Here is a 13839-nt window from a genome sequence, read left to right as displayed (position 1 = left end):
AATCATATAAGCATCGTGTTGAATACTGATTAGCATCTAAGTGCAGTTTGAGTAAATGACATGGAAACTGTTAAACAGCACTCAGTAAAGTACAGTATAAGCTTTTATGAGCATTTATCAGAAACAAAATAAAGGATGCAGTCGATATCAGTCATGGCTCAAGGTGTTGTTGTCTTTTAAACCTTCATAAGAGGAAGCAGGCTGAGATTTATTTATTTGGTTGATTGTTTATTTGCTTATATTTCAGCAGAGGATAAAAGTTATTAATTCAGTTGTTTATTTGTTTGTTTGTCTATCTTTGACAGAAGAATAATTGCTTCTTTTTGTTTGTTTGTTTGTTTGTTTGTTCATCTTTGAGTGAGAGTTTATTTGTTTGGTTTGGTTTGTTTGTGTATTTTTTTTATCCTTAATGTCCTTAATGTTTATAAATGTTTAAAAAAATGACAAATAAAAACATCTCCTGAATGAAAACATCATCAAATTTACAATTGTTTTGTTTCAACAATTCAACAAAACACAAAATAAAACATCCAACAAAATGTTTTTGTCTCTCAAAATTGTGGATTTCCGAGAGCTTCAGAGTTTTCATCATTGCAGACTTTCAGTCCCATTTCAGTTCTTCGGCACTGTTTCCTAACACAACGCCGCTGAAATCGATTTATCGAATTTAAAAGTTAAAAGTAACATTTCAAAGTATTTTTTCACATTTTAGGTCAAGATCTCAACATCTCGTCTGCTGTCATCTAAACCCGTTGCATTGTCTTTTGTCAGACACATTTCATTGCTTTAGGTGTTTTCCATTCATCCTGAACATGTTGACACAGAGCCAGAGATGGAAAATGTCATAAATACACAGGACTGTTTTCTCCTTTTTGTTTTGACGGCTGTCTAAAATTGACATTTTGCATTTCTTTCTTTTTTTTACAAGAAATGCACATAAAATACTTTGTGTCCTTTCACCTTCTTTGATAGTTACATGAATGCATCCAAACACCAGGCTCATTTTATATGGATGCACTAAAGTCAGGACAAAGTCTAAAACCTGTCTGTTTCTGAGCAGAGACGATAAAATAAATTTTGTCTTGTTACCAGAAAACTGTGACATACAAACTTCTCTTCGGTAAACTTCCATTTACGGCTTTACGTCTGATTGGTACAGAGTGTTGGCGCTGGAGATATCAACAGCAAATATCAACAATTCCCAATTACATCATAGAGCAGCATACTGTTTCCCTGACGTCTTCATACTATATATAAAAACGAGAGCTTTAATTTACAGTAAACCTTGTTTAGAAGGCAGAACTTCTGTCTGTTATAGAAAAGTACTCAATATCCTTCTGATTATTCAGAATATAACAGGGAGAAAATAATATACAATAAAGGGTTAAAAATAAAAAATATTTGATGCTTGATGGGGGAAAAAATCACCATTTTACAGTCCCATAAAAGTATACAGTTATTTTTGTATTTTTATTTTTTTAAACAGCCTTTTTAAGTAGTATATAAAATATTAATTAAATTAAGTAATTAATTAAAATTATAATCAAGGCCACTGAAATGGAGTATAACTGCTTTCTAATTTTTATTTTCTTGACCTTTTCTTCACCTCTTCATTTGTCCTTTAGTATAATAATAAACTACATGCTTTCCAGTGATATCTGGGGGTTTATTTCTTGAACATCTTCATACACACTTCTATGTATACAATAGAGGACAATAGGGCTTCAGCCTGTAGTCCATATAAAGACATGTTAGCGAACAGTGTGTGCTTGCAGTGTGTGTGCTCACCTGGGTGGAGTGATGGATAGAAACACACCCTGGTTTAACCACAGTGTAGGAGGATTCGATGATAAACACTGGGCAATACGCATACAGCTGAAAGGAACAGAGTTAAAAAGGTAAGAAATGCTGTGAGATGTATATATACAGTATGTATATATGTATATATATGAAATATCGATTATGAATATATTGTGAGTAAGATGACAGCAGATCGATATTGGACTGTGAAGATTAGAGAAACAATAAGAGAAATGCTTGAGTATATATTCATCTCTGACGGTGAGACGTACGATGTTGAAATCCTGCATGCAGCTACAATTCTACATGTAAGATTTTACTGATTTGATTCTGTAATGCTCATGTCTGCGATTTGTATACGAATGTTTTATTCTTTTGTACCCAGATTTTACCCAAAGTTTTTTTTATTTTACATTTACGTTTACATTTGGTACACACCTTTATCCAGAGCGACGACCTTTCTACCAGTAAAACATCAATACTGCTTTACTAGGTCACAGACTTAGGATATCACCAGTCTAAAACTCTTTTGGGAGGAATTTGTAGCATTTTTTAAAAATATATAAAACAAACAGGGAAAATAAGCACTACAGTAGTTTAAGTGTTTCAGGGTAAAGGTAGGTCTTCACCTGTGGTTTAAAGACATATCTCTGCTGTCCGGACGTCTAGAGGCAATACGCATACAGCTGAAGGGAACAGGGGGCAGTCGTGGCCTAATGGTTTGAGAGTCTGATTCGTAACCCAAAGGTTGTGGGTTCGAGTATCGGGCCGGCCACGACTGAGGTGCCCTTGAGCAAGGCACCAAACCCCCCAACTGCTCCCTGGGCGCCGCAGAATAAATGGCTGCCCACTGCTCCGGGTGTGTGTTCACGGTGTGTGTGTGTTCACGGTGTGTGTGTGTTCACGGTATGTGTGTGTGTGTTTACTTCTGTGTGTGTGCACTTTGGATGGGTAAAATGCAGAGAACAAATTCTGACTATGGGTCACCGTACTTAGCCGTATGTCACATCACTTAGAGGAAGTTAATTCCACCACCATCTACCTGTTACTCTAAGAGATGGTGGGAGCAGTGGATCAGTGCTAGCAGAATATATTGCTGTATGATTGATTTATATATATATATTGTTTTGCATGTGACAGTCAGCATTTTCTATCCTTCAATTTTTCAAACTTAATGGTAGTCTGGTGGTTTTCTATACAATGTACAAAAAAAAATAACCTGAGAATGATGTTCATTCAGCTGCTTCTATATATATTTATCTAATATCTTATAGCATTAAATATCTTTTTGCATCCTTTTTCTAATGTTCACAGTAATCAGAAATGGCTTGGGATTTGTTCGATTTTCCAGTATTCCTCGAAAAAGGGCTTTTTATTTTCTAATAAACTCCAAAGCCATGTGATTCATTCATGCTAATGTTTGATTGTTATGCTCTATGTCAATATACTGTACACTGAAACACAAAACCAGTCTTTCTAGGCTAGGCGTACAAAGAACGTCAGAAAGAACATCTGTTTGCCAAACCATTGCCAAGTGAAAACAGAACTGTGTATTTAATGAAATATGACACGTCTCTTTCTCTTAATGGTTGAAATCTATTCAGAATTTAAGAGGAAAATCAAAAAAGGTAGATTAGCAATCAGTAAAATCAAACATCAGATTTTAAGGTTACAAAACTTACGATTTAATAATGCCAATAATATTAATTTCTTCCACGTTATATGAAGATAATGTGCAATAAACTCATGTTTAACTATTCACATTATTTTTATAATCGGTTAGAGTCACACATCTCTGTTGTAGCTCATTAAATCAGTCCGATACTGATTATTTTTAAAGTATCAGGAGTTATGTTTGTTCTTTATGAGTAAACCCTTTATCTGCTCTGGCATTCCAATGAATATTACATCCTGTTAGAGGTGTAGAGGCACTGAAGTATATCAACACACCCAGCCCTGTTAGCCATCCATTAATATTTCTGGTTTTATATGTCAACCATTGTGTTAGTAGTTATTGTGAGTTTTGAGAGAGAGAGAGAGAGAGAGAGAGAGAGAGAGAGAGAGAGAGAGAGAGAGAGAGAGAGAGAGAGAGAGAGAGAGAGAGAGAGAAAATGGCCTGCTTGAGGGCTGGTGCTTTGTTGTAATTTCTTTAACTCTGTGTTTTATTTTGGTTTAAAAATTACTGCTTATTATTATTATTATTATTATTATTATTATTATTATTATTATTATTATTATTATTATTATTATTAGACTTTTTTAGTCAGGTTTGATTACAATAGTCAATCAATATTTGGGTCTATTTCTATCAAGGTTTGTATTTTAATCAATATGTAATCTTTTTCTTTATCTGTTCTAAGACTTTCCGTTATATTTCTGAAATGTTTTACTCTTTAAATATATATACATTTATAAATGATAAATAATTAAATGTATCACAAATGATTGCTGACTGAGCAAAAGAACAGGAACACAGTACGTTTTCACATCCATACTCAGTTACTGTATAGATTTGGATAAAACGCTTTGAAAAAAGCTTTGCATTATTTATGTGTGTATTTATTTACAGTTTGACCTTTCACCCCTTCTCTCAGGATACAGTAAGATGACTGAAAACGCCTCACTTAAAGGCATCAAGTACAAGCCTGGCCTACAGATATGGACTATAAATGTGAGAGACACGCTAATCTGCTCGTTACTGTGTGACATCTCTAGAGATTGAAGTTAATGATATTGATATTGAGATCATTATTGAAGTTAATGATAAATCAGAAACCAAGACAATGCATGTAGCAGGTTTGATTGAACTGACTATTCAATATTCATTCGTATGATGTGACACTTTTTTATTCTCTGTGTTTCTCATGCGGGTCTCTGTTTTTTGCTCCAGGATATGAAAATGGTTCCTGTGCCAAAGGAAGAGTTTGGGAATTTCTTTGAAGGAGACTGTTATGTGGTTCTTTATGTGCGTATGTCATTTCATATTCTGCTTTTTCTGTTGAAGATCCTCTGCAAATACTTCTCTAAGTTTGGTGATGAAGCTTTGAACAGAAGCTAACATATACTGTATATGTGTGTGTGCGTGTGTGTGCGTGTGTGTGTGTGTGTGTGTGTGTGTGTGTGTGTGTGTGTGTGTGTGTGTGTGTGTGTGATTTAGGGAGGGCCAGAGAATGTTCGCACCATGAACATTCATTACTGGATAGGGAACAACTCCTCTCAGGATGAGCAAGGTGCCGCGGCCGTCTACGTGACACAGCTGGACGATTTTTTGGGTGGAAGCCCAGTGCAGAACCGAGAGGTTCAGGGCTTTGAATCAGCCAAGTTTAAAAGTTACTTCAAAAACGGCATAATGTGAGTAAACGTTTAAGCATGAGGTGAGAATCGGTAGAGTAGATGTTCGATTTGTACTAAAGTCCATGCTTTCTTGTTCATCCTCAGATATAAAAAAGGAGGAGTTGGGTCGGGGTTCAAACACGTCGAAACCAACGTCTACGATATTCTGCGTCTGCTGCATGTCAAAGGCCGGAAGGATGTCACTGCCATGGAGGTTTCTCATGCTACTGTTAACCTTCTATAAACAATATATGAATGCATGCATGTTAATAGAAATAGCAAAAGAATTTAGCATGAGAAAGCACCAATGATTGATAATAATCAGACCTGACTTTCTTACTCGTGTAAACGTGCAATTATGTATCTACAATGAAGGCTGAAGTACAATTATTCCCTTTTAGATAATATAATGTAAGATAATAAATGAATTTGTAATTTCCTAAATTTATGGCTCTTCTTTTGCCTAGGAATTTAAAGACCACAGGAAACCACTTGGTAATGCTAACCAAAAACAGCTTTATTACAAGCAATTTTTTCTCAAATGTCAGCTAGCAATGAGGGGCACGGTGGCTTAGTGGTTAGCACGTTCACCTCACACCTCCAGGGTTGGGGGTTTGATTCCCACCTCCGCCTTGTGTGTGTGGAGTTTGAATGTTCTCGCCGTGCTTCGGGGGTTTCCTCTGGGTACTCCGGTTTCCTCCCCCGGTCCAAAGACATGCATGGTAGGTTGATTGGCATCTCTGGAAAATTGTCCGTAGTGTGTGAGTGAAAGAGAGTGTGTGTGTGTGCCCTGTGATGGGTTGGCACTCCGTCCAGGGTGTATCCTGCCTCGATGCCCGATGACCCGAGAAGTTCGGATAAGTGGTAGAAAATGAAAGAATGAATAAATGAATGAAGGTCAGCTAGCAATAAAAAGAGTTTAGTGAGCATAAATAATAATCTAAAAGTAGGCAATTGCATCTTTGGACTGTTGAAACTCTTTAAAACAAGAGAGCCTGTTATGCCTGTTTATGTTCTGCCAGCATGAGCTCAGTCACAAAACCGCCCTGAAAACAATACACAAAACAATACAGAGAAAATATTTTGATGTCTTTGTTTATCATGCCCCTGGCCATGGAAACTGTGAGGTAGTTATTCCATATTTACCGTGAAACATTAATTAGTCTAATTGTGTCTAACTGCCTTTGGCAAATAAAAATATTTGCAGAGTACTTCATTGTACATATACAACCAATTTAAAGTAGGACGAGTAACTAGGGCTAGCTTGATTTTACAGTATTTGAGCACAGTTTGATTCAGTTTGACCATTTCCCTCCTAGGTGGATGTGTCGTGGGCAAGCTTCAACAATGGGGATATTTTTCTGCTGGACATGGGAAAAAACATTGTTCAGTGGAATGGCCCTGAGAGCAACAGACAGGAAAGGTTAAAGGTAAAGTGATGCATTTCACCCCTTTGCTTAGGTCACTAGACTTATATCCCCTTTTTATTTACAGTAGTGCATTTTCCTCCATAGGGATGTTTGCTAGCTCAGAGCATCAGGGATAGAGAGAGAGGAGGACGAGCGCAGATCGGAATAATAGAGGGAGAAAAAGAAGAAGCCTACCCAGAACTGATGAAGATCATGATATCTGTGCTGGGCCAGAGGACAAGACCAGTGAAAGAAGCTATCCCTGACAGCACAGTTGACCAGTTAAAGACTGCTAATGTCAAACTTTACCAGTAAGCATGCTTGTGATGTAATTCTGTGCCTTGTTTTAGCAATTATGTGGTGTCTGTGGTGGAATAATGTAACACATCAGGTCGAAGTCAGCAGATTCTATCCACACAGGCATATTCATACCATTCCACAATCATTTATCCCATTTCTTCTACAAGGATGTACTCCGTCTCTTCCCCTACATTACATACCATATCTTCCACAAAAGAATATCAAATCTTAGATTTTTAGCACGAATATAGCAAATGTCTTCCTTAAGGGAATCTCTAATCTCTTCTGCAAGACTACAGTATGCTTCTACAATGATATATGCCATCCACAACGGTATAGTATGTCCCATCGCTTCCTGATTTAGGTCTTCCACAAGGGTATAGCCAATCACTTACACAGGGATTCTCTGCTTTGTTCTTCTACAATGTTATATCCCATCTTTCCTTCAAGATAATATTCTATCTCTTGCTCAAGGGTATATCCGATCTCTTCCACAAGGCTCTATCCCAACTCTTTAACAAAGTTATGCCTCGTCTGTTCTACAAGGGCATATTTCATCTCTTCTACACAGGCAATATATGCTCTTCCATAAAGAAGATCTTTCAACAAAGATCTCTTCCACAAACATACATACCATCTCTTTGCAAAGGGTATATACTTGCTTTCCAGTAAGAGTCTATTCCTGACCTTCCATAAGAGCGTACTTTTGATCTTCCACCAGGGCATATCCCTATTCTTTAAAAAATGTGTATCTCTGGTCACCACAATGGTCAGAGAAAAAGCATCTGAATTTATGAAGGTCACAATCGCTGTGCTTCGGGGGTTTCCTCCGGGTGCTCCGGTTTCCTCCCCCGGTCCAAAGACATGCATGGTAGGTTGATTGGCATCTCTGGAAAATTGTCCATAGTGTGTGAGTGTGTGAGTGAATGAGAGAGTGTGTGCCCTGTGATGGGTTGGCACTCCTTCCAGGGTGTATCCTGCCTCGATGCCTGATGACGCCTGAGATAGGCACAGGCTCCCCGTGACCCGAGAAGTTCGGATAAGCGGTAGAAAATGAACGAATGAATGAATGACAATCGCTGTGCTGGACCAGATGACGGGACCACCAACAGAGAACACATTAGACCGATACTAATGGCAAACCAGCAAACATACTCAGTGATTGTTCAAATCAGAAATCATGCATGTTTAAAAAAAAAATTTTTATTGATGGGAAGCATTATGCATTACACACTGATCAAGAGTTCAACATGAAGGTATATCCTTGTTCTTCAACAAGGGTTTATCCTGGTTCTTCAATACCAGGTACATCCAATACACCTCTGCTCTTCTGCTGGGGTAAATTGTTGCTCTTGTTTATGCTCTGTTGTTTCACCTTCTTATGATACTGCATAATTATTTGTAATGTTCACAGGATTTCAGATGACAGCGGTAAGCTGATAGTACAGGAAGTGGCTTCTAGTCCATTGACCCAAAACCTTCTCAATTCTAATGTAAGAAAATCTGTCTCCCTATCTTAGTCACATTGCTGTTTGTTCTGTGTACCACTGGCATTCATTGTTTGTAATCTCTCTTTTAGGACTGCTACATTGCAGACATAGGCGGTGTCTCTTTAGCAGTGTGGAAAGGAAAGAAGGCTTCTGATCAGGAGAGGCGTTCGGCCCTTCAACATGCAGTGGTAAGCTCAAGTTTGCATTATTACATTATGTATTATTTATTCTATAAGAATTACCTTCACCTCATCAAAATGTTTCCTCTTAGGGATTTATCAAAGCCAAAAACTATCCCCCCACGACTCCTGTGGAAGTGATGAGTGATGGAGCAGAATCTGCCATGTTTAAACAACTCTTCAAGTCCTGGACAGATAAAGGTCAAACCCAGGGCCTGGGGAAAAGTTACACCAGGGGCCAGATAGGTATTCACTGGATTACCAAACATTAATAGAATAAAACATGGTGCCATGTGTGGCTGTGTACTAATTCAATGTCTTATAGCCAAAGTTGACCAGGTCAAGTTCAATGTCATGGAACTACATGCTGAGCCTAAACTGGCTGCACAGGAGCGAATGGTGGATGATGCTTCTGGCGAAGTAAAGGTACAGTAAGGAGCAATACTGTACATGCAAACAAATAAACACCACAAAGTTATTTGTACCATGTAACATTAAAAATAATATTGCTTAACATTTACATTCAGATTTGGCGTATAGAGCATTTGGAGCTTCAGGAGGTACCACCCAGTACCTATGGGCAGTTTTATGGAGGAGACTGTTATCTAATTCTCTATACCTACAACAGAGCCAACAAACCACAGTATCTCCTCTACATGTGGCTGGTGAGCAAAAGAAAATATATTCTATAAGCTACGGCAAACATTTTGGTCAAATGTACAAATTTGAACTTAAAATCTTATGCTCATGCTTATTATAGAGAACCATGGAATATCTTTTACTCACTATCACAACTAATATAAAATGTGTGCTAAAAACACGCTTATGTATTGTCCAGGGTCGCCATGCCACACAGGATGAGATAACAGCATGTGCCTACCAGGCAGTCAATATAGACAACAAATATAATGGAGCTCCTGTTCAGGTCAGGGTGACCATGGGTAAAGAGCCACGCCATTTTCTGGCCATCTTTAAGGGTAAACTCATCATCTATGAGGTAAATCATATATTCATATGGTTATATAGTAACGAATGGAGATGTGTAGCATATTTTCTGTTTTTTATTATTTACATTTTTTATATACAAAGTTTTTAATTATTTACAAAGTTGTAAATATTGGTAGCATACAGTATGGGCTGGGATGGAGCTTATATTCATACTTAGTTTAATCTATTAACAGTTAATAATAAAAATTTGATTTGATTTGATGATAAGCCACATAGTAGTGGTATAGAATGTCGTACACCTTCTGTATATACGGTATATCCAATCAAATTCTACCGCTTATCCGAACTTCTCGGGTCACGGGGAGCCTGTGCCTATCTCAGGCGTCATTTTGATCAAGACCTAATCATAACAGGAAGTACAGTATCTGACCTATAGAACTGGTTTCTGTGTTATGGAGATAATGAGATGAGACATTTGTCTTCGGATGTTTTAAAGGCATGCTGGTTTGTTTTAAGGGTGGAACAGGAAAACCGGGTGTGGTAAACCCTGATCCCGGAGCCAGGCTTTTCCAGGTTAAAGGAACAGATGAAATGAATACTAAGGCTACAGAGGTGCCAGCTAGAGCATCTTCTCTCAACAGCAATGATGTCTTTTTTCTGAAAACAAAGGACATATCTTACATGTGGTATGGCAAGGCAAGTATTCTTTATATTTTAATCTTCAGTTAGGAAATAAAATATGATAGCATGTGCAGTTATAGGGAAATGATCAGTGACTTAATATTAGTATATTAGTATCTAACCAGCATCTGAATGGCACATTGGTATGTAAGGTCCTTGTTCTCCACATCTACAGCATGTGGAGATGTCGTAGCTTAGTGGTTAAAGCATTGGATTCCAATTGGTTGTGTGATTGAATCCCAGGTCCATCAAGCTGCTACTGCTGGGCTCCTGAGCAAGGCCCTTAATGCTCGCTCGTATGCAGTAAAATGAGGTAAATGTCTGTCATGTCTTTATGTGTATGAATAGGGCTGCAGTGGTGATGAGCGTGAGATGGGGAAGACTGTAGCTGATGTACTTTCAAAGGTGGACAAGCAGATTGTGATGGAGGGCCAAGAGCCTGCGCAGTTCTGGGTGGCCTTGGGTGGAAAAGCACCATATTCCAGTGACAAGAGGTAACTCAAGATGTTCCATTAGCATATCTTAACCTCTGTATGGAATCTTAAACACATAAGCATCAGGCGCTGAATTAATCCTGTTTACACACCATTCACCTTCACTAGCTTTGAGAAGTTAACACCATCGCACACTCCCCGCCTCTTTGAGTGCTCTAACCAGACGGGGCAATTCCGTATGGAGGAGGTGGCTAATTTCTCTCAGGATGACCTGGATGAGGACGATGTCATGCTGCTGGACACGTGGGAGGAGGTCGGCTTGCATGAAATCGGGTTTCTTTTTATATCATTTGTTGCTTTTGTGCTTTTAAAGACAATTAAAATACAATTGCTCTTCATATTCAATCACAGATTTTCCTGTGGATTGGCAACTCTGCCAACCAGTTTGAAATCCAGGAGTCTAACAGCTGTGCATTAGAATATCTGAAGACGCATCCGGCGGGCCGCAGCCCTGATACCCCCATCATCTCAGTAAAACAGGGCTACGAGCCGCCGACTTTTACAGGATGGTTCAACGCTTGGGACACTTACAAGTGGAGTGTGAGTGGGAGGAAAATAACTAAAACGAGTCATTAAAGTGTGCTGGCATCGTTGTGAAAGTGACTACTGTATGCCACTTTACTAAAGAGCATATCTGGATTTGTATTTTTCAGGGAGGTTTGTCATATGAAGAGATGAAGAGTAAGGTGTCTGCTTCAGGATCGGTTTCACAGACCAGTGTGGTATGTTATGTACAGAACTGCTTTGAGGAATGAAAACTCAGATAAAATGATGTTAAACTGTACTATTGCTTATCACTGGGGTGGAAACTTTAAAATACCTTTAGTATGAATGTTTTAACTCTATTTCTCTGTTTTTATCAAAAACATTATGGCATCCCATCATTTTTCCAAGAGCAAAAAGGCACCGTGTCTAAACCCTTAAACCAACTAGAACCATAAATAAAGCCACATTTCCACTCACATTCAACTGCTGATTATGTCTAATGGCCAATCGCATTCAACTTAATGTAAACATTTGTCCCAATTTTAAAATTCCAGCTTTAAACACACTAGCGATATCAATTTGTTTAACTTGCAGCTGCAATCTTCTCTGTCTTCTCTTCACATGAACCTAAACAATCCTATTAGAATATGAACAACAAAGTTATCAACAGAAAGTCAGTGGGTGGAGATGTGCTCAACAGCGCCCCTGGTGGTCCCAATACTGAAATCTCAACTCAGAACTCCAAATCTCAAAATCCTCGACCCCTCGTGAGCAGCGGCGGCTCACGTGTCGATGTGGCTCCTGGTAAAAGTCAAAGCTCAGTGAATTTGGGTCCTGAGAAGCAGACCAATAATAGCTCCAGAGAGCCTCAGGCAGTGGATCCCAGCAACCGAGAGGTGGGTAATGAGCAATGAGAATGTTCTGTAGAGTGAACAGAACATCAGATTTTATGGTTTGTTATTATGATTTATTATTATTTAGTATACTGTAGTGTTGCGTTACTGTAGTATAAGAAATCAAGACAGTCAGATTCAAGAGGGAACAGCATGGTTTCACTGTAAAATCTAAAAGCAAGACAATATGTAAAAATCTTTCAAGTAACATTGAGTTCAAGCAAAAAATATTTTATGTTAAAACACAAAAAATAAACAACGTAAAAGCAACATTACGTCCATTTGATATCTTTTCCCATCAAATATGAAAACGCTTACAGTACGCTTCCGTTTAGTAAAAACTACCCTTCCTAAATTTCATGCACCGGATGATAGAGTGCATAGTTTGTAGTGCATCATTTGGGACACAAGTTTGTCTCTAAAGGTCCTTTAAATAAAGCCACTGAATCCTCCATATTAATTCTTATTATATCAACTGACTAATTAGTCATTACATCCATTTCTGGAATCTACCAGTATGTTTAAAGTCTGTGTAAACTGTGGGGTACGTAAACTCTTTCCAACTGCCGGGTTTAAGGGTCATTACATACACATGTCTTTATCTCATCCCCTAAAAATCATTGATTCTCATCTCTGTCATCTGTGTTTCAGAATTATCTGAGTGACGCAGACTTCGAGAGTCTTCTCGGCTGCTCCAGGAGTGATTTCCAGCGCTTGCCAAAGTGGCGTCAGAGCGACCTGAAAAAGAAAGCTGGGCTCTTATAGGAATTCTCCTAATAAGCATAATCTACTACACAAATAAATACAAAGAATATATTCCAAATATTAAAAAGCAGATATAATTTTACTGTCCCATTAAATCAATATCACTGAAACTGAAAATTTGCTTGCTGAAATGCTTTATATATGCTTTTTAACAGCTTTGACATATATGCCTGAAAATAAATGCCAGAATCTGCTTGATTACCCAATCGAACAGAAATTCGTTTATTTACAACTGATGATAAAACAGAAACATGCATAAGTACAACACAAACATCATATAAAATGTAAAATGCTAACCTGCCCTTAACCGTAACCACTTTAACTTGTAGAGCAGTAGAAAATAAACGGCTTGTTACATTAGTGCATTAGTGTAGAGTTCAATATCTCTTCAGTTTGAAGTTCTCTCATCTTCAAACCTCTAAATAAATTGTTTTTCTCAAAATCTTTGGTCTACTTTTGTCGCTTCAGATTCACAACAGTACATCAGCACGACAAGAACAGCAGCTTTTTTTCTTTACCCGTTTCTATTTCTACACATTTCTACGCAGTTCAATTCAAATCATTTGTATAGCATTTAACAATTAACAACGTCTCATATCTCTTTACAGAAGTATAGAAACAAAATGAAAATGTAAAATTTATAATTAAGTTACTATTTATCGCTAACAATTTTTCTTCATGAACAAGCCAGAGGTGACGGTGGCATGGAAAAAAACCTCTGAGACGATATGAGGAGGAAACCTTGAGAGAAACCAGATTCAGAAAGGAACCTCATCCTCATTTTGGTGACGCTGGACACTAAATAATATAAATATAATAAAATAATGTCCTTTCTAATGGTAACAATTTCCCATAGAATACATTTATCTACAATGTGACCATTATTATGCACTCATTCTTCAACGTTAACAAACTTCAATCTTAGCTGAAAAGTGTCCCAACGGCAGGATGCTACCGTCACCGAGCTTTACCTTTAACACGGTAAGAGAAAAGAAAACAAAGAATTGACAGAATATGGATAAATGAATAAGCTACAAAGAAATGACGGATGAATATACCTC

General features: G+C 37.8%; 1 protein-coding gene across 3 annotated transcripts; it reads left to right on the top strand.

The window, feature by feature from the left end:
* The first annotated feature begins 1761 nt into the window (after positions 1–1761).
* vill (villin-like) lies at positions 1762–12979 on the top strand. Of its 3 annotated transcripts, none has more exons than XM_027170122.2 (20): positions 1762–1898; positions 4395–4471; positions 4691–4765; positions 4958–5151; positions 5239–5347; positions 6453–6563; positions 6648–6853; positions 8257–8335; positions 8422–8520; positions 8604–8757; positions 8837–8937; positions 9039–9176; positions 9350–9508; positions 9976–10155; positions 10489–10634; positions 10743–10887; positions 10986–11174; positions 11288–11356; positions 11765–12016; positions 12665–12979. In XM_027170122.2, exons 2-20 carry the CDS (start codon positions 4406–4408, stop codon positions 12776–12778), a joined length of 2586 nt encoding a protein of 861 aa, XP_027025923.2. In that variant the 5' UTR covers positions 1762–1898; positions 4395–4405; the 3' UTR covers positions 12779–12979. The 3 variants fall into 3 exon arrangements, with proteins under 3 accessions (XP_027025923.2, XP_047664900.1, XP_047664899.1); XM_047808944.1 differs by having other exon boundaries at positions 1784–1898; positions 4370–4471; XM_047808943.1 differs by lacking the exon at positions 1762–1898 and adding an exon at positions 1944–2108.
* Positions 12980–13839: the final 860 nt, after the last annotated feature.

This window comes from Tachysurus fulvidraco, chromosome 25 (genome assembly GCF_022655615.1).
Source record: "Tachysurus fulvidraco isolate hzauxx_2018 chromosome 25, HZAU_PFXX_2.0, whole genome shotgun sequence".
Classification (NCBI taxonomy): Eukaryota; Metazoa; Chordata; class Actinopteri; order Siluriformes; family Bagridae; genus Tachysurus; species Tachysurus fulvidraco.
This window is presented reverse-complemented; position numbering and strand designations above follow the sequence as displayed.

Excerpts from the sequence above, each read along its gene's own strand:
- vill (XM_027170122.2), top strand. The coding sequence starts at position 4,406 with ATGACTGAAAACGCCTCACTTAAAGGCATCAAGTACAAGCCTGGCCTA. Across the intron at positions 4,766-4,957 it reads ACTGTTATGTGGTTCTTTAT|GGAGGGCCAGAGAATGTTCG; the intron begins GTGCGTATGTCA and ends TGTGTGATTTAG. Across the intron at positions 11,175-11,287 it reads GGGACACTTACAAGTGGAGT|GGAGGTTTGTCATATGAAGA; the intron begins GTGAGTGGGAGG and ends TGTATTTTTCAG.